This window comes from Pyxicephalus adspersus, chromosome 2 (assembly GCF_032062135.1).
Source record: "Pyxicephalus adspersus chromosome 2, UCB_Pads_2.0, whole genome shotgun sequence".
Lineage (NCBI taxonomy): Eukaryota > Metazoa > Chordata > Amphibia > Anura > Pyxicephalidae > Pyxicephalus > Pyxicephalus adspersus.
Genome location: NC_092859.1, coordinates 132,922,773 through 132,944,879, shown reverse-complemented (window position 1 = coordinate 132,944,879; position 22,107 = coordinate 132,922,773). Strand labels below are relative to the sequence as shown.

The 22,107-nt window shown below is 39.1% G+C and overlaps 1 protein-coding gene across 1 annotated transcript in view; it reads right to left on the bottom strand.

Moving 5' to 3' along the window:
• The window catches only part of SH3GL3 (SH3 domain containing GRB2 like 3, endophilin A3), a 61,864-nt gene extending 43,533 nt beyond the window's left edge, over positions 1–18,331 (bottom strand). Inside the window, exon 1 of the mRNA XM_072402449.1 lies at positions 18,175–18,331. Within this exon, the coding sequence (XP_072258550.1) occupies positions 18,175–18,219 (45 nt within the window). The 5' untranslated portion in view covers positions 18,220–18,331. The remainder of the gene's footprint in view (positions 1–18,174) is intronic.
• Positions 18,332–22,107: the final 3,776 nt, after the last annotated feature.

Here is a 22,107-nt window from a genome sequence, read left to right as displayed (position 1 = left end):
GTTTATATGATGCCGAAATAAAATATATGTGGGTTTTACAAACTGAAATGCAGGTTTAGGGGCCAGGTGCACTTCTGCACTTATCATATTAAACATGATATGCATTTTACTACCAAGGAAAGAATTTACAAAGAGTTTCCTGTATATGTTCACCAGACAAAAGGAAATTGTTCTTCACTACCTGTGCATTTTATATCTGCTACTATTCATTAATAGTGATCAAGTGATTGGTAGATTCTGGCACGCAAAGCTAGACCCTGACCTGTCCAGACTACTTCAGCTACATTTCCCTGCTATGATTCCAAAATTTTTGCCAAAAGTGGACTTTAGGTGGACCAAGGAACAAGGTAATGGACAATCAAGTACTTATAAAACAAGATATAATTAGGCTGTAAACAAGCACTTACTGACCACTACAGCAACATGCACTGTGAAGAAATTAATTCGTACAGTTCATGGCAGATAGCATAAAGGGGCCACTTTTCAGTTTTCCATGACTACCAAAAGGTCAATAATGGCTTGCTTAAATCATATTTACTTTTTGTTGAGGATATATATATACTTGAATGCTCTAATCCTGGCCGCATATCCACAGAATTTTAAGCAGAAGAAGAAATAAGGTTTTGTTGTAAGGCTTACCTTTAATTTAAAAGGCCTTTGGTTGGGTACATTGTAGAAGTGTCTGAAGGACTTTTATTAACAATACAATAATCAACCAATAAATATTACTAAAGTCTCCTGTAATTTCAGGGGTTTCAACACAAAATATATGTGTGTATGGAAAATTGTACAAGTTAATTTCACTTGTAAGATCCACCAAATCTAAACTCTGTGCACAACATATTCCTAGAAACGTATTCCTCAATAGCTACAAAGGACAAAAATCTGCAATAAATGCCTTTACAAAACAAATTATTACCTCACTGACATCATCATTGACCTTGACATCATCACAGTGCAAAGAGCAGAGCTGTGGGAGAGACCAAGGAGGTCTGCTTACTACAGACTAAAAACTACAGGGAGGAGAAAACAAGACCAGTCTCCCTGTGGAAGAAGAGAGAGAACCTAATGACAGGTCTTTAGCACAGGAAGCTTCAGAACAGAGGCAAGTCTCATACTGGATTACTGCACAGGTCTAGAAGAAATACACAAAGCAAGATACAAGAAGACACATACCTTCTGTGCAATTAGTATTGACTAAACACATTTCAACTTTAAAAAAATCACAGTTTAACTTGTTACATTTCATTTTTACCGCCTGAGAAAGTCTGGAATGTGCATTCTTACTTTTACAAGCCAAAGGTGGAAGCTGTTTTTCTCATTGAAAACGTAAGGCAATAAATATTTCTGGCATGTTTGCAGTTCATTGTGAATGTACTTCCTCACCTTTCAAAAAGTAGCTCTGTAAATATTTCAGAATATCTCCAACATATATTTTTTTTTTTTTTACTGAAAGCAACATCTCACATTTCTGTATTTTAATGAAAACCTGATGACTGCCAGTTACATGGAGTCCCCTATGTCCTTCTAATGCCCACCTCACATGTATTCAAGATGGCTTAGGGCAGGGGTGTCAAACTCAAATACACAGAGGGCAAAAATTAAAAAGTCGTGGGCCAACCTTGAAATTTTTTGAAAAACTTGAGGAAATGTTTCCTTCTCAATAGATATAAAACCTTTTCATATGGAAACAAAGAGGTTTTGCTTCACATTCAATCTGGAACAAGCTTATAATAGCGAAAGAGACATTAAAAAAAAATGTATTTAAGAAACCATTTTATGCCTCCTTTAGCCTAGAGTTAAATTTCAATGGTAACCTTTTTGCACAGGCTAACAATAATAACAATATTCTTCTATGAAATTCCAACCTTTGAAGTCCATGCCTTGGAGTAGCAAGGAAAATTACAGCTGAGGGGGAGTGCTGGAAATGCCAGACACGGCCAACGCGGAGCTAAATCTTGAGTGGCCCGCCGCTGGAACTCCCTCTTCCTTCAAATAGCACCGCTACTAAAATTCCTGGCATTATTTGCGTCTATAAAACAGTCCAATGCGGGGCCACTCATAGGCAGAGAGCCCGCTGGTTTATAGATGTGAGTGATGCCGGGAATTCTAGTAGTAGTGCTATTTCAATGCAGCGGCTGGCCAGCTGAAGTTCATATTTAGGATTCCTAAAAAGGACGTTGGGGGCTAGATTTTGTCCCCGAGCCAGAGTTTGACACCCCTGGCTTAGGATGTGGAGGAAGCCTCAAGTGCATGGATTTTGTATTGTGGAATGAGGGGGAGAATAGTTCTGCTTTAATATTCTACAGATTTTGGTACCATAAACAATTAGCATGATTTTTTTTAAACAAATGCTGTGTTTATGTTTTTTTTATTTATTTTGTATCTTAGGGCGTCTGATGTCTGTCCTTCAGTCTTTTTCGGGCACTTTCTTTCTACATTAAATAAATGTCAGCGGCACATCATCATGACAATAGTAATGACAATAATGACAATAGTGGACCATTGCTGCAAAATATGTGTCAAAATAACTGTCTCCACTAAAACCACATATGGAAGGTTGACAAGCGGCATATAGTATGGGGGAGGGCTTAACCAAAAACTTTTTTTATAGCTGGATCAACAGAATTTCTTTAAAAGCAGATTTAAAAATATTAAAAACAACTTTTCAGATTAGATATGTTAAAATGTATATGAATACAGTAACTGAATTGAGATCTACTTTAATTCTCAATAATATTTTGACATGTGTGAACTGTGTATGACCCTTCCTCTTTGCTGAAATATTTCTCGGCCCTCTGCAGATGCATTTCATATAACCTTCTTACCCACTTGCTAGAGAAAATGAAAGCTGAACTTCAGGCAAAAAGGCAAGTGAATTTTAATATGAAACTTTTTCACTGTTTATTTTAAGTTTCTTTTAACAAGTACTCATGTCTGTTTTTATATCGGCCTTCTGTAGTCTCCTACAGTGCTGTCCTTAGAGCAGTGAAGACCAGAACACTAAGCAAATCAGGGTTTACGTAGTCTTTTAGAAAGTACAGCACTCTGGCAGGCCTGTCTAGATCACAGGGTTGGTTGAACAGAACTACAGATTATTTACTTCATAAACATATTGTACCTTTGTATTTATATGCAAGCTTGGAGTGCAGCTTAAAGATCGGCACCATGGCTCCCATTGCCCTGATGTGTCAGCAATCAGTGCAGGGACTCAAACATTTAAATGTTTATGTCTGGACAAAGCCTGATTGTTACGGTGTCCCTTCTCTGTTTCCAATATTTGTTTTATATGCTCTTTTTTCATATTTTTTTACTACAGTTAAAGTGCCATTGTTGAGCTATTCCACAGCCATTTTCTGTTTTCAGATTTTCTTTGCTCCCATTGACCACTAGACTTTATTGAAATTTGTTCAAGCCCAAGCAAAAAAGTGTCACCACCAATCCATGTGGCTTCTACAGGGGTATGTATATAAAACTGCACAATTCAAAATGGCACAAAATGACAGATGAAAGCAGAGAGCGGGCATATAAAGAGCACCACTGGCTTTGGGAGGGTAGTAATGAAAAGGAAATTATTTACTTGGAAAATATAGAATTAAATTTCAAATAAAAAAATATTCATATCTAATGGGTTAGGATGCCAGGCTTTTCTTCATTCCAGATTGAAAGAGCAATACAGGTTACAGTTTTGGTAATTTTCAGGCAACTATGACTAAATCTGCAGGCTGTATAGTGCTGATAAAACTTCAGACCTAGCCATTGATGGGTTGGGATTACAAAAATTATTTTAAACACACATTGGCAGCTTTATCTGATACTTTGGTCTCAGTTTGTCCTTCCCTACATGCATCAGACAAAGTGGCTGTTATGGTGTTAATTTTGATCCGTCCAGGAGGGTGAATATGTCTTTATAAAACGACCTCGCCGACTGTTACACTTGTTGTAATGCTCACATTAGCTTTGAGCTCTTTACAGAACTGTTGTTTCAATAGAAAATGTAACCAAACCTAATCCTTGGTAACTGTTTATGTAAGAGATATTTTGAATGTCTAGCATTTAATTCAATGCTCTCAGTGCCGAATTCCAGGATGATTTCCATGCACAGTTGTCCTCTACTGACGCACGTTAAGAGTACACAGAAACCTTGAAAACTGTATTCTTCTGTATTATAATGTGTATCACAAAAGAACAGAAAGCAAACATGCACAGAGCTAAAAACTCTGCAGCGGTTGTCCCTACATAACAGGATTAAGATGTCAAACTTTATTCCTTGGAGAAAACCCAGACACGGTTTGGTGGCAAAAGCAAGCTAGAAACCACCTATGAAACAATTGAAAGTATTCCTTCATGTATATTACTGTTCTCAAATGAAAAATAAAAGATACTATATCATCCCAATACTGACTGAATGAACACTTGCCAAGGTAATACCTCATTTTGTTGGTATGAAGGTCAGCATCCATAAAGATACTTTGTCATGTCCCTTGTTATCTGGCTGTCGTACAAACTCCCAAACCCTTCCAAAAGCAGTGTGATGTGCGGGATGCAAGGTTCATAAACACAAACATTGGGTTCAGCTTGTCATTTGTATTTATATTAAAGAAAAACCCCAGGGAGAAAAAGATCAGCTGCCAATACTTATTTCTCCAGCTTAAAATGTTATTTGACTAGCTGTCATTCTGATTCGCCAGATTCAACACTTTCTAAATAATGAATCTGGAACCAGCAAGAAGGAGGTGAATCTGCATTTTGCCAGTCATTAGATTGTCATAATGGCAGCTTGCTTTTCAGAAGGATGGCTCACACCTGAACTATGACTCTCTGAACATATTTCCTTTTACTTATACCTATGATTTTGTAAGGAATTTCTTTAGTCAACAGCTGTGCATGGAATTAGGGGGAGCAGAAAAATTAGTAAACCTGTGAATAAAAGTTTCCAAACCAAACCAGCAGTTGACAGCTGAATTAAAGTTCTACTTTAAAGAATATATAATCAGGCAGGCATTATTGCAGAAAGGGATAACTGATGTTCTTTCTGCAAAAAAAACGTTCCTACGTTCCTGATCGCTCCAGGTTTTTGACAAAAAAAAATAGGCTGGGTTGCACACATGCAGCATCAGCTTTGGTTGCCAGGATTTCTGGCATTCCCTGCTTTCTTTGCACATGCCAGAAATGGATGAACTCCCACATGCCTGCGTGGGAGTTACATTATTTGGCCTGGCCAATTGAGATGGCCAAAGATTGCAAGGAGGAAGCAAGGAAAGATAAAGATGGTGTGGAAAAGGGGACAGGTGAGTAACACAGGGTTTACTTTCACTTTAAGACAGCTGATGAACAAATAGAAAATTTACACAAATATTTCGTTTTATGATTTACCAGCCACAGCTCACCCAAACATATTATATTACCAATGACTTCCTAAAAGGAAATACATATTGGCAGTGACTAGGTCAGCACATAGACTCACTGGGCCCCAAACATTGTATTGGATGTGGCTGGAATACTGTGCTGATTCTCCATATGTAATGATACTTTGGTTGGAACAGGAGGCATATTTGCAAATTATTTTGTAACTAAGGCTACGTACACACTTTAGACTTTTGTCATTGGAAAGGATCTTCTACAATCATTTCCAACAACAAAAGACTGAAATATGAATGAATGAATGAATGAATGAATGCATGAATGAGCACTGTACATACTGCACCGTTCTGCTTTATGGAGAGGGGAGAGGAGCGAGCTGCACCCTGCTGCGCTCTCTCCTTTTCACTTGTATTGCAGTCATTCGTCATTTATGGACCTGCCAGGACTGATCCATGAACGACATCGGACAAGCGCTGTACAACCGTCAGATTCTCATCCGATACAAGCCCAGAAGCAATATTTGGACGAGAACCCTCTGACATGTATGTAGCCTTAGTTACCATCCATGTTCATCTGTGATACAACAAACGTAAACAACTTGCTAAGTACATTTATGTATATAGCAACAGGTTTTACTGTAAATCTTGTATATCAAGTGAGCAATCAATGGACGTCAGGAACTTGAACCAAGAGCTTTCTCAGGTGCTTATGTGTATAAGGCCTTACAAAAAGTCTCTAACAGTAGACTAATAGAATAATTCAACATACGAATGTTCTGTTAGTGTACATTTGTTTGCAAAGTATCACAACTATACCTATGCTATGTGAAGACCATATTTGCTAAGGTTCATATAAGGTAAAAATCATACATTCAGATATGTACCGTGTTATCTTAAGTACATTCCCAGTTAACTGTCCTATGAGATTGCCTCCAGAACACCCCCACACACGTTCCTCAAATGCTTTCACTTTGTAACAGCAAAGGCTTTGAGCTTTGCATTACCAACCTCATCAGCGTATTCTCACAGCATATTGGGCTCTCGGAGAGATATATCAGACTCTGCCTTGAGAAAAGGATACTGCGAGGTCTGTAAGTATTGGCCTGTGACGCCTGTTGCTTTGTGTGAATAAAAGACAGCATTGTAACTCTACCAAAGTTTGCAAGTGAAGATTTCTATTTTTCTATGAATGTTCAGTGGTTTCAACCAATTCACTTGAACAACCTGCATGACCTGAAAGCTAGACTGTAAGGTGTTTTGAATTGATTTAGTCCAAAGAGGGTAACCACATTTTATTTTTATCCTTATTTTACTGCATACCCGAGCTCTCTATTTCGATTTCAATTATCTTGATTTCACATGTGTATTTTACCTACCCCCACATTAGACTCCACTCCATAGTAAGGCTTTGTACACACTTCAGATGATTCTCACCCGAAAACAGTTATGCTCGTCTCGGATCAAACACATGTACAGCAAAAGCCCAACACTCATACTCCCCCTCGCCAAGTGTGTACAGTGCTCATTCGTTCATCTGTCACTATTTGTCTCTGAAAACGATCATGTAGACCATTTCCAGCAACAAAAATTGCATGTGTGATTAAAAATAAAATGTGTGTATGCGGCCCTTCACAGGCATCAAAGATAAGCAACAGAGATTAAACCATGTACCTTAACTTGACTGACACTTCCGCGCAAAAGTAGTCAACAGGGAAGGATCTGGCACAGTAACAGACTTTATCACACCATTTGGATAAAAAAAACATCCTTGGGAAACAATGCTGGACTGCTAGTTCTGCCCTGTAGGGTTTGACAAGGGGGAGCTGTAAGTGGTTGGGCAGTACAGGGAAGACACTTTTGGGAATCAGCTGCATGAGAAAAGGAAGCCAGCAGGACAATTAAATAAGGAATCTGCACACCAAAAAACACTTGGTAAATGACAACTGTTACATACAGATTCTACTATAACCTGCACTTGCAGAAGTAATAATCTCCTGTGCCCTCTCTAATGACCCCTACCTCACTGCAGGAGTTCATTCTCATGGGTAAGGCACAGTGAGGCTCCCAATCCCAACATGGAGCAATAGATGCCACAGTCTGGGATACTTATTTTTATCTAATATTTTCAGTCCAATTTAATTTTGCCAGGAGTTTACTTTTTACTCTATTTTACCCAAACTCTGACCCCTTGCCGAATGCCGAAAAAAAGGAGGGCTTTTTTGTCTGTATTATACCTCTACACCTTCTCATTGCAAATGTCAGTCTGAACTGAACACGTTAAGAATATGAAACATATAACAGATCTCATTAAGTGATTAGCATTACAAATCTATACAAAATTTGTATATGTCTGGATTGATACTGAAATGAATAAATACATAGAGACATAAATGCATGGCAGTGTCTACTTCTACATTAGAATTTTGCAAGTATTTGTATAACCAATTAGAACAGAAGGTCTGAATGCCAACTTGTCATCAATAATCAATAGTGAACTGATTTTTCATTTGTAGAGACATCAGTAAAAAGGCTTTTGCTCTCTAGGCGGCTTTTCCTTGGCCCCAATCCTGTTTTAGATTAGTAAGAATAGTAAGTAGGCCATATTTCCCCTGACATCTAGCACTGCCAAGCTTGTGTTCATGTTTCAGATTCACAGCTGTTACATGATATGTTGCAAGACACAAGAGCGAAATATAACACACAAACAGAAAATTATGTTAGGGCCCAGAACAATTATTTATTTGCAGAACACATTTAATTTTGTTTGATTAACTATTTCTCCTCTTCTCTTGCACCCATCTTCTGCTGTTTCCTAAACCCTCACTACTTCCCAAGGCTCCATATCTCCCCTCATATTGTGTGATACTTCCCCCCTTTGGTTGTGTATAGTCAGTTTCATAACAGCATTTTCTCTTCCAGTAGTGACTTCATAGCTACCCAGCCCCCTTATGTAAACACAGAACACTCTTACAATCTGACCAGAAGAGTGCCTTTGTTATGAAATTTAAGGATGACCTGCTTTAAGTTCAAATGTATATTGCAAGTAAATATTATTTATGGAAGGAAAAACTCTTCAGTTAAAGCGTACCTAAACTCAGAAAATTCAAATGACTTAATATGTTTTTTGGGCAGTTTTCAGTTTAGTTTCTCTTTAAGCCTTTAAAAATACTTGATTCTCTCCTGCAATTTATTATAATACATTTATATAATGCAATTTATTAATACATTTGTGAAAGCATCTCTCAAAAGTCCATAGCCTGGCAACAGGTTTGCATGAAAAAAGAAACTAAAGAGTTTTGTGAAAAGTCATGTCAGTGGTAGATGGCACTGTGTTTCTTTGTAGGTGCACATAGAAAGGAATATATACATCAGGAATCACTAATACAGAAAGGAATATATACCTCAGGAATCACTAATACAGAAAGGAATATATACCTCAAGAGTCACTAATACTGATATAAAGTTCCACTTCCAATTTTGAATCAGGCAGGGCTTCATTAGGAGACAGGTAATGTCCCTTCTGCAATAAGCATTCTTCCCTGCCTGATCGCTTTGTGGCAATGTCAAAATCTGATTGATTGACGGGATAGTTGGCAATCCCAGCTTTCATCTGCACTTTCCAGAACTCAATGAGCTCCAACGTGCCTGCTCCAATCAAAAAGTCAGAAATCACAACTAGGAAGAGAAGAAGAAGGAAGATGGCAGTGCCCTGTGATAGAACAGGGGCAAGTTAGTATAGAAGAGTTTAATTCTGCTTTAATTGCCCATTGCACCCTTCCAAAAAAAAAAAAAACACCAGAAACAGCCTTAATTATTCTATTTTGTCATGTGTGCCAATGCAATCCACGCTTTACAAACTGTACTAAATAAGAGCTGCATGTGTTATTTAAGCAACAGATTCTCCAATACAGTTGAAATCTAATTGGTTGTTATGGGCAGTTCAGAAAGATTATATTTCTGTTTAGTAAACATAAAATAAGTTATAGATGTCAAACAGGTTTTCTTTTCAGATTGTCTGACCGGGACTGCCATTCACTGTTCCAAATAAGCCAAAGATGTTAATGTCGTTACCACAACATCAATTACAAAACAGGCAAGACCCTAGGAAATAGTTAATGTTTAATTAAATAAGGGAAAGCATGTGCAATGTGCTCAGTTTTGTAATTACTTCCCACACTTGTTATCATGTAATCATTGTCTGCACAATTACACTGAGAGAAAAGGGGAAGAAAAGCATTTTAGCAGAAATGAGGCTACTCTGAGTTACAGGTTCAATGCTCTAAACTGGCCACATAGAAAAATAAGCTTGTGGCAACTGGAGGCCTCCGGAAGCTTTTGTTATTGTAAATCATTTATCAACATGTTGAAGATTGTCTATGCAGCTCAGTCATTCCTATAGAGAAACAGAGTAAAGCCTTAAATGCACTGCAATCATTCATCTATTGAATTCAGAAGGAGAATGATGGAGACACAAGTCATTCCAGATGTCTTACTGTATGCCGGAGTTGTTTGAAGAGAACATCTGCATGTCTATGGCTGTTAATTATTCAAACATACTCAGTGCTCAACCCAGAAATTTTTTTAAGCCGGGTGGGAAGAAATTGTAGGCGGGTGGCAGCACCTGTATTGTGACCAAACGCTTCAGTAACCACCCAAAAAAAGCCGGGTGGGTGCTAAAAAGTGCCGGGTGGTGCACCCAGCTAAAGGGGCCTGGGGAGAACCCTGATACTCTACCCAAACGCTGTAAGCCTTTCTAAAATCTCAAAATCAGTACCATTTTTGCACAAAAGTACCTAGTACAGGCGTGCCTATATGTGCCGTCTCCTGTCTTTTCTCTGTTATATTTTTGGAAAAGACTATAAAAATATCAAGGAGGAATAGTAGTTAAAAAGGATGGCAGATCAGCCTTTACAAAAAGAACAATTGTTCTCTGTAGAAGAGTGGACCTTCTGTCCTCACAATCCCACACTGATACAATGACAATCGAATGACAAGGCACAAAAGCTGAATGGATGTTGTGCACCAATACAAATGGCCCTTATTAAAGGCATACCAGTAAAGAGGCCTACTCTACTGCTCTTCTCCAAGACATTTCTTCACTCTCCAATGGTAAACAGAAACAGTCATGTTATTATCACAGATTTATATAGAGCCAGCATTTCACTTAACAATTATGGAGGAACAGAGATACAAAAATATGGGCATCACAGACACACACTATAGTCATACGGCAAACTCAGTATTACAAAGCAGAAAAGGGTAAGGCCTTATACAGTAATATCGGCCCATTTCAGGTGGTGGAGCTGGGCTTGCCCATATTAACTTATAGTATAAAGCAGTCTTTCTTGATCTTTTTTTAACTTTCGGGTCTTTCGGGCACCCCTACTATAAATACTTTATCCACAGCTCACAGAATATGAGGGTGGTCATTGGGAAGAATACTTCTTTTATTGTTGGTCAGTGGGAAGAATCAAATCATCATTGGTGTCAGTGGTAACTGACCTGAGATACAAACTGCTTAAAGAACCTCTGGCAACCTTTGGAGGAACCCTGGTTGAGAAACACTGCTCTAAAGAATTTAAAGGTTAATCAAGCAGTGAGGAGACTCGGTAAGCTGTGGTGTCCAAAATCTGCAGTAGATAGTGGTGATGCTGTCAGAATATTGAGGGGAACCAGAATGGAGTTTTCATCTGAACCACTAGTTACCAAACTGCTATGTATAATAATAAGTGGAGTTGGAGCTATGCTGCCTTTTGCTGAAGTCACTGCTCTATTGAAGTCAAGTGAGTGAGGTATAGAGACCATCATACATGACTATTATGCCGAGGCTGCTGACTTACTCATACTTTAACACAGCTTACACCTTCACAATAATCAATTACATCAATGCAGTAGGCACTGCAAACACCAACACAAAAAATAATTTGACAATACAGTAAAGAAATGTGCAAAATTATAATGTAACATTTAATATTTATTGAGATATTGCTCATTAAACATTCAGAGAATGAATCAAATGCTGAACTAGCACAGCTACATGGAAAACAAATGCTTATTTTCCCTTTGTGTTATATCAATCCGTTTTTCATTCTTCACTGTGCTTGAATACAGGATGAAAACCTTGTGAATACACCATAGCTGTCATGAATAGCTGCTGAATGGAATGACAGGTCATCTTCTGACTAATCAGTAATTCACCATGAACATCCACAAAAATGGAACCTATTAGCAGCTCTGCATTTCTACATGCGATGACAACAACTCATAAATAATGTATATCCAGCTGATTCAATGCCATTCATGAATAAGTATGCTCTATAGGCCTGGAGAACAGGTCAGTGCTCACATTTTACAAAGGTGACTGTAATGGCGGCTCTTCCTGACGTCCATTATTGGGATGTTGTAATAAAATGAGATGCTGAGTGTCAGATCCTCACAGCTCTGATCTGATCAAGTAAATATGAAATGTGCTTGTATTCCTATCATCCTAAGATCTGAAGAATCTCATAAAGTGCACTGATGTGACTTGAGGGAAATAAAAGGAATTAGTGAAAGAAGAGCCTTATTAGTAAAAATCCTTAATGCAAAAACCCATTAGGTAAAATGGAAAAATACATTATTATAAAATCTGTATTGAGAGGAACTCAAGCTTTGTTTAAAAAAATGATAATTGCTTAGCTGTAGCTCTGACACTTCGCTAACCTAATCCTGAGTTCTGATTTTACTTTACTTGCTATTTGCTTGTTACAGGTCATTCATAGTCAAGTATTTTACGGCATGGTAGCAGCTTATAAAACCAATTCTTTTTATAGTATACCCAAGTGTCAGTGCCCACTTTTGGCTTAGTAAACCAAAAATCTGAGCTGTCTCCAAAGCTAAGCAAATCCAACACACAATCCCTGTAACCAGCAGAGAAGAGAACCAATTTCCCACACTGATAAAGGACCAAAATCATAATCATAGGCAGGATCTGGCTCAGTAAAAGGCAACTCTAACTCTTACCAATACTCATGACGGAAACGGTATGTTGCTTATTTAGATATTTAGAAGAGGAAAACAGAAGACCTACCAATGTCTGGCTAACTACCACCTGTCTGTTGTGTCTCTTATCTACCCCACAGTAACTATAAAAAGTGTGTTGACTGTACTGGCCTTCCAACAGCATCAGGACCAGTAGAGGAAGAATAAGGATTTAGTGATTTAGGGTTTACAGCACATTTGCAATCCTTTATATTCTCATATTCTCTGTGATTTGCGGATGGTCAATAACAACCTTTAGATGACAGCTGTACCATTGGAACAACCAGGGACCTGTTCTGCAACCATTCATAGCGTGAACAGTGACACTTGAGGGAAGAAGCAAAAAATACAGGAGCAACTTAAAACTGAATTCCTCAAGTGTGGCCCAAGGTTTCTATCACAAGCTTTTTGTGTGACTATATGGTACAATATGTATTGTTAGACGTTTATGGCATGCCATGTGTATAAACATGAACATTATTCTTCCACTCACTGCAAAAATGTATTAGGTAGCAGTGGACATAATGGAGACTTCATGGGGCATGTTATGTTACTACAGTATATGAGGTTTATATACACATGGCCCAATAAAACCAACCCATTTACCCATACCCACTTTCCCCATGGTCTGACCTGTCCTTTAGTTCAGGAGGTTAATACAGGAGTAAAGCATGCTTAGTGTAACATAGGGTAAACGATATTTTGTTTTTTGTACAGGCAAAAAAGTGTTCCAGGGCATTAAGGTCACTTCAACAGAAACATGATGGCATTTCAACAACTCCTGTGTAACACTAACAGAGTTGTGTAGAATCAAAAAAAACAACATAATAAACAGCCAACGACCGCCCACAGATCACACCCAATGCAGATGTTCCAGCTGTGCACCACAGAATATTAAATAGTGATGTTACATGAAGCAAAAATGAAAAAATCCAAAACTTCAACTGATTTGTAATTATAAGGTAACCTAGACAATACCAACAATGAAATCATAGCGGGCCTTATTTAATTAATTCCATGATTAAAACAGTCAAAGAAAACACATAAGCAGATTTCACCTTCTATCGGAAACTCATTTGCATGTTGGAGTTGGGAAATATGTACGTCTGATTATCAGTTACCAGGACAGCTATATTAAAAAATGGCCAACTATAGCCTAATCCAACCTACCAAAATACTAGAGAATTCCTTGTTTATTTAATAATGTGGGCCTGAAAATACATGACACCGATTCAGGAAATACCTGTTTCCTGTAATAAAAAAAAAACAACGATTTGTAAAATATCACAATCTGATCCACTGTGTCACCATCTTTCATCACAATGCAATAAAACCATCGAAGCATGAGCAAATGTACTGATGTTGGACCATTTCAAACACTCTTAGATGCGGAGGTAATAGGTCTTGGGATTAAACAAGTATTACATAGAATAAAACATTAAATAAGAACAAAAAACAGAAAATGCTATAGTTTTTTTTTTAATATACAGATAATATTTTTACTTTGCTTTTTATTTTCTTTTGTACTTTTAAAATTCTAAGATCAAAAATAAAAAATGTTTTGTTTAGACAATAGGAATTTAATTCCAAAACTATTTCATATTTTTGTCAAAAGCTGGGTACACATGTGCAATGGTTCTCGTCTGATAACTGGCTCAGTGCCAATATTGGACGAGAATCTGGCGTGTGTACAGCGCTCGTTGCCCATCGTCCAAATGACCATCCTGGCGGATGCACAGACGATGGGCGACAACGATCGAAGATCAGAACAGTGCTGTATGTACAGCGCTCATTCATGCATTGTGCAGTCATTAGTCGTTGGAAAGGATCATGAAAGATCCTTTCCAACGACAATTATTGCACGTGTGTACATAGCCTAAGTCAGTGTTTCTCAACCTTGTTATCATGGGAGAAGCCTTTCAGGTCTTTCAGGTCTTCAGGGAACCAATGCTATAATTACTATATATACAATTCACAGTACATTAGTGTTGTGGTCAATGTGTAGAATGCCTTCTACTTTACTGGTTATGTCATTCTTACACACAGTCAAAATGATTATTGGTGTCAAAGTGACCTGAGAAGCACAAATTGCTCATTGCTCAAGGAACCCCCAGCAACCTTTGGAGGAACCCTGTGGTTCAGTGGAACCCTGGTTGAAAAACACTGGCCTAAGGGGTGATAGAAAGGTATACAAAAAGTTATCTGGATCTCTCGTTAAGGATCATTCTGGACCTCTCATTCTGACACACACAGCTTCATGCATTATGTGCTGCACATTCCCAGTGTGTCTTCTGGGTACAAGGATTTTCCCCTTTGTTTTATATAACTGTAGTTTCTTTACATTTTCCCCCATTTACTGAGAGGGGTGATTTGTTCTTTTAATTAGACAATGACCATCTGCTACTCTGCCTGGCTCAGGGAGTTGTTTAAATGCACATTGGACATTTTAGCCCTGAAGAATACATAAAATGCCATTATATGTTTCCTGAAAGCACAAACACTGAGAATGGTGGTAGATGCAAGTGATATCTGCAATCTGGTATAAAATATTAAACATTTGGCTGCATTGAGTACACAGATCCCCAAGCACATCCTAAAACCTCTAAAAAGGCACATGAAAATCTGACAAATTACCATGTTTGATATTGATAGCTGTGATCCTGGAAGTGATCATATGGGCTTCTCTGCGTTCAGTGTACAGAGAAGAGAATGGATTCACCACTTCTGCTGCTCATAGAAGTGATTAGGAAGCTTTAAAGCTAAGTTCAGGCTGGCAGAGAGGTTGTGGTGTGGTTACTGCTTCCTCATAACCCTGAACAGATCAATGTGCCGTCTCTCCTATAGGGAATGGGTTCCAAGAGGAACAGAAGTGAGAGGTTCAATATATCCTGCTGCTGCTTGTTGTAAAATGTTTAATCAGTGAGGGCAGCTGAGCAGATGGCAAGGTGCCAGCCTTCCAGGGCTGCATGAGAACCACTCTTCCCTCGCCAGTCTGAACAAGCCCTTACTTCCACTCAGGTTACTTGTATGTAAAGCCCTGAGTCAGAGGAAGGAACACAAACTTCAAACTGCTATAGAGGCCAAAGATTATTTACACAACAACGCTGCCATTTAGAAAATATTTTGTTTTTGTCTAGTAAATATGGAATATCACACACAAACATCTTCCATTCTCTGTCTAAGCCAGAGTCCGAAAATTTAGAAGCTTCAAGGCTCTCCCTTAGCTTCCTTGCTACACAACTTGTTGTTAACATAACTCAATAGCTCAAGATTAAATTTACAAACAAAAGAGAAGCAGTTAGGGCAGAGATTATTTGCAGTGCAGTGTTAAACCCAGAATTTTTTTTGAAATAGTAGGTGGGTGGCAGCCCCAGTATTGTGACCCAACTCTTCAGTAACCACCCAAAAACAGCTGAGTGGGTACTGAAAAGTGCAGGGTGGTACGCCCAGCCAAAAGGGACTGGAGATAACACTGCAGTGACGCATCTCTTAGTGGACTCAGTCCAGGATAAAGCGTGCCCCTGTAATGCTGTTTTATAAGCTAAACCACAGTTTAGCTCTTATGGATAGAATATATTTATTTGTAAAACAGAGATTCTGTATCAAATATAAAAAAAAACCCCACAAACATCAAGCAAAAAGTCCAGGGTAAGGGGGTAAAGTCATTCGAATGCCTATTTCTTTCAGGTAATTTTCAAGCACCACTGAAGTTCCACTTTATTATCACAGAGTCTGAAAAATTACAGAGTCCTGGGATTGGTCATTTCTCCACATAACCCGAAACATATCTGCACAATGAAGCCGTTACTCCAGATTCCTAAGTGTCACAAACAACATATTGCATAATTCCTTTATCACTTGGTGTAATTACACGTATTCATCAAGCAGACGCAGCTAACGAGACACCTATGTATTACTGATTAGATCCTTACCCCGAGTACTAATATTATTACAATTCTGTGCAGTGCCAGGAGACGAGCATCCAATACACCATGCCATTGCCATGTCAATGAACCCCGCTCAGATAGGTGAGATTCCCGCTACACCAAGGACTGCACATTGATTATCATACTATAGAAGCTGTGGATAGGCACCATAAGAGTAATTTACAAAAGGAATTTTGACAGTTCACTTACCAAGGAGAATTGTCAACTTGCAAGGGATCATTCACTTAGCTTAGTGGTGTGTTGAAAATTTACTTTGGCAAAGTCTATCCAATCCCGTATGGATTTTACCTTGCACATGATTGGATGAAGTCAGCAGAGCTGCACCTCATTCACTAAACTAAGTGAATTATCCACTTTGCTATGTGAACCGCCTATATATATTTCCATAGTAAATTAGGCCAGATATGTGTATCATATATATATATATATTTTTAGAGATAAAAAAGCTCCAATTATAAGTTTGGTGTAAACTCTTTCATAAAGTGGAACTAAAGCCGTGCGGTTAGCCTCTTCCATCGAAGGGCGCCACCATCTTCTTCTTCCTACGATCTGTGTCCATGTTGATTGGCCATGCCGGAATGGAGTAACTCCCCCACGGTACATGAAAGGGAAGCCGGGATTGCTGGGTTTCTCTGGCAACCAAAATTGATGCCGCAATGTGCAGCTTACCCTTTCACTTATCACCGGTGTGATCAGACAGGTAAGGTTGGGTTATTGCAGTCTCCTAGATTGTAAGCTCTTCAGGGCAGGGTCTTCTTCTCCTCCTGTGCACTCCCTGGATCTGTCATTTACAGCCCCTATTTAATGTACAGCACTGCGTAATCTGTTGGCGCTATATAAATCCTGTTTATTAATAATAATAGTAAATATAATAAACCATCTCGTCTCTTTCTGAAACAACCACCTGCCGGATTCTGTATTTTGTAAAGTAGGATTTTAGTTCCACTTTAAGCTATGTACACGTGTCAGATAATCATCCCCAGAGATAAACAATCCCGTGCAAAAATCTTACATGTACAGCAGTCGCACCAAATTGTTCATCAATCTGCCAAGCTGGATTGGTGAATGACCGATTGACAATGACTGCTGAACACTCCTATGGAGGACAGTGCAACAGGCTGCCGGTATACCATTCTATAGAGAGGGAAAAGGGGCGGACAATACGAGTGCCGTGTGTACAGCCCCCATCTGTTCATCTGTCACCAGAAACAATCACGAAGGAATCACTTCCAGCGACAATTCTCTGACGTCCATTGGTTGTCTGTCCTGGGCTTAAGGGATCGGTTACCTGTAGAGCCAGATTTTGGAAATGTGGCCAGGACCGTTCAATCGCTAACAATATTGCTGGAACCACAGGCGACAATAGAACATCGGTTTGCAGACAAGCCCACAGACGTAAATAAAACGCGTCTGCTGTTATCGGCGATACGAAACGCTACTAAGCGCCAATCGTTGAGCAACAAATTGCTACAAAATGACTGACATGGCGATTCCATAAAAGCAATAATAATAATAATAATAATGATAATACTAATAATTAATGACAGGTCGGTGGGGTTATTGCCCGGCGTGGCCCCTCGCTATGACCACCCAGCTATTACAATGTACAAAACAAGTGAAAGCAAAAATAGAAGAGTTTATAACTGGTGACAGAAAGGAGATGTGTGTACGTGACCATAACACGCACAATATTGTGAATGTATTCACACACTGAGAAGACTTCAGCTGAGATTCACCCAGCCAGATGCTTCATTGTGTACATGAGGAGGGGGTCTCTGTCATGAATGTTCTCTCTATTCCTTTGTAACAAGGCAGGGGAATACGGGGAGCGCTCGGTGCCTCACCTGGCTGGCTTTATGGAATTGTTTCTTCAGTCCCGCCACTGACATCCTGTCATCGGTGTCCGCGCTCCGGGAATAACAATAAGAGGCGAGCCGGTTGTCAGGGAGTACAGCGCGCGCCGATCCAGGACATCACAAGACACACACTGCCACCCCGAACACAATCGGCAGACGCCTCGCAAGACGGAAACACGCCCCTTCTTTTTGATTGGAGCAGGCGCGCTATGCAGATTTAGTGGGCGGGTCAGGGCGTGAATAAAAAGCTGTGCAGCGCGGGATCTGTTGTTGGTCGCTGGGATTCCTGTCTGAGGATGAAGCTGTGTGAGGGGCTCATGGAGGCCACAGACACCCAATAATAGGAAATGGCAGATTCCTGTCTGCAATGTGATAAATACATACAAAATTCCCTGTATCATGTATCTAATTACAAAGTTTTAGCCACCCTGTCAGGTTACATAGTAAGTTAGGTTGAAAAAATACAAAAGTCCCTCAAGTTTACCCACTATGGAAATAAACATATCCCAGATATAAAACCCTACCTGTATAAGACATAGTTGGTCCAGAGGAAGGCAAACAAAACTCTGGTACAATTTGTTTCAACAAAAATTCCTTCCTGATTCCATGAGGCAATTGGATGTTCCCTGGATCAACAGTCTCTGTTACCTTTACTTTAAATCCTTAATACCCAGTTATTTTCTGTGCTTCTAGAAAAACATCCAGCTTTTTCTTACAGCAATCTATAGAACTTGCTGATACTACTTCCTGAGGGAGCCGATTCTACATTTTCACAGACCTTACAGTGAAGAATCCCTTCCTTATCCAGAGCCTAAAGGGGTAGAGATAGTAAAATGAAAAACGACAAAGACAAAAAAAAATACACTTACCTTCAATCCCGCAGCGCAGTTGATCCATCCGGAGGTGTGTTTCATCGGGTCCCACATTGTCCCGGCATCCGTTTCTGAGCTGGCGCGATGGTGCCTCCATCTTCTCCCCTTCTTCCTGGTTCTTCTTCCTACATCGCCCTACACAGGCACGAGATCGGGTGACATAGGTTGTAAAAAAACTTGCTGCTCCCACTGCGCATGCGTGGAAGTGAGAGGGGAATTTCCTCAAACAATTATGAAACAATACAGGAGTTAAACCCTTCTATATACAAAATAAATATAACCTATTGCTGCTATCATATTTTTCATCATTTTAATTCGCTCATATTTTTTTTTTTTATAGGAGCGATCAAGTGGCTGTAAAGGATCACTTTTGTGTAAAAGCCAACTTTGAAGGCAGGGGAGGGAAATCAATTCCCGGCTGCTATAAAGACCAGGAGTTTGTTTATAAGTCAGTGCTGTGGTTGGCAAAGATGGTGCACTGGTGGCAGTGAAAGGGTTAAAGCAGCATTTCTCTATCTTTTTATCATGGAGTAACTCATGAAATAACTTTCAGGTCTTCAGGGATTCCCAGATCACAGATCACAGTGCATTAGCCTGGTGGCCAGTGGGGAGAATGTCACCCTTACAGATAGCCAAAATATCATTGACGCCATCTAAACTGATCTGAGAGTCACAAATTGCTCTTTAATCCAGGAACCCCTAGCAACCCTTAGGGACCCTGGTTGAGAAACAATGGGTTAAAGTTTGCTAATTGCAAAACTGGTAGCATTGTAAAAGAAAGGTATAATAGCTGGCATTACTAATTTCATCTCATACAAATTTCCTTGTCTTGTAACTAAAGATGCAGCATCTGACCCTTCCAGATGAGTCAGGGACCTGCACTAACCTCCCACTGGCCTTGGTGCCTCCCAGTCACCATATCACTGTGGTGTCTCCTTAGGACATCATGGACATTCTGGTGACCTGACAGCAGGGAGACATAGATATATGACAAGGGATCGCTTCTCACTGTAAATGTTTCTGTAAATTTCAGCTTAAGTTATTGTGCTTGGTGAACATAGTTTTACAAACTGAATTTTTTGCCCATTTCAAGACCAGAATAACAGAACACAAGAGTCTCTGTAAAACTCATGAAAGTAAGAATAAAGCTCCACCTGCTGGTCTAAATGCAGAATACAAAATTTTTTTGATAGTCATTATTATTTTTATTATTAACCTCCTGGGGTTTTATAGATTTCTATACCAAAAGCGGTACACTGTTTTTCATGAAATTTGTTTTTTAAATTGTAGACCTGTAACTTACAGAAATATGTCCGAACAGGGTTCTAGTAGATATCATGAATATAAAAAATGTTTGAAACACACAATCATGTAAAAAAAAAAAATACTTTTATTAAAATAAATAAAAGACACAAAAATCAGCTTAAACAAGAATACATAAATAAATGAAAAATACTGAAAATGCGATAATTGGGTACACTGTATAGTAATATATTTTTCTAAAACACCTCCCTAGTGTCCAACAGTCCAATGTCACGCATGCAAGGGCGCATGCACAGACATCATCGGGAATCGCAGAGGGACGCGTACGCGAACGCTGGGTATTCTAATTCTTTCCGAACTTCTGTACTTCCATGCAAAAAGTCTTAAATTTTTTGCATGGAAATTTATTTTAGATTGTAGGCTATAATTCACCGAATTACTCAATAATTACTTATAATTCACAGAATTACCGCATACCTAACCGAAATATGTCCAAAATGTTATAAATTTAATAATAATTTTTTTTTTATAAAACATAAAAAAAAATCTTAAAAATAAAAATAGTGTATAATGTAATGTACCTGTACAGTAGCTTATATAATATAATTATAATATATATTACAATATAATATAATACAATTATATATATATTATATAAGGATTTCTTTGTATTGGACTCAATACAGCTTTTTTGTATCGAGTTCAATGCAAAGCGATTTGAATTTCCTGCCCCGCCTCCCGCCCGCACCGACGCACGCAGCGACGTCACCGGGAAACCCCAGAGATCGTCACTGCACTCGCCGGATGAAGACTGAAGACAGAAGACGTGTCCGGAGGAGCTGCGGGGAGAAGGTGAGTATTTTTTTTTAGAGATGGACGCTGGAACAGAACGGATCATCACAGCGGGGACCAGGTAAGTGATGGGATTTAACCACCCAACAAAGTTCGGGTTTATCGATTTTGGCAATATGTTTAAACCCGAACCAAGGTCATGTTTAACAGTCGGGTGGTTAATATAATTTTTATTATTAACAATAATAATAATAATAATAATAAACAGGATTTATATAGTGCCACTATATTACGCAGTGCTGTACAATAAAAAAGGGGGTTGCAAATGACAGACAGATACAGACAGTGACAAAGGAGGAGAGGACCCTGCCCAGAAAAGCTTACAATCTAGGAGGTGGGGAAAGTATCACACAATAGGAGGGGAGATATAGAAAGGTGGGAAGTATTGATGGTTTTAAGAGACAGAAAAAGATGGATAGGCAAGTTTGAAAAGATGGGTTTTGAGCGCTCTTTTAAAGGAGCAGAAAGTAGGAGCAAGCTGAATAGGACAGGGAAGACCATTCCAGAGAGTCGGGGCAGCACTAGAAAAGCCTTGGAGCCGTGCGTGTGATGGGGTTATGAGTGAGGAAGTCATTAGTAGGTCATTAGTGGAGCCAAGAGAGCGGCTAGGGGAGTATTTTTCTGTCAGGCCAGAAAGGTAAGTGGGACAAGAACTGTGGAGGTATTTGCTGGCAAAACACAGAAGCTTGAATTTGATTCTAAGGTGAAAAAGAGGCCAATGAAGAGAACTATAAGGAAAGGCAGCAGAAGAAGAGTGGTGGGAAGGATGGATAAGTCTGGCTGCAGCATTCATATTAGTTTGTAGAGGAGAGACCCCCTCTTTTAGTTTTCTACAGGCAGTTTGTAGCAGGTAGGCATGTTGGGTCACACCCACAGCTCTGATTTCTGAAACCTAAGGCTTGTGTCCCTGATACCTTTACAAAGTATTGTCCGG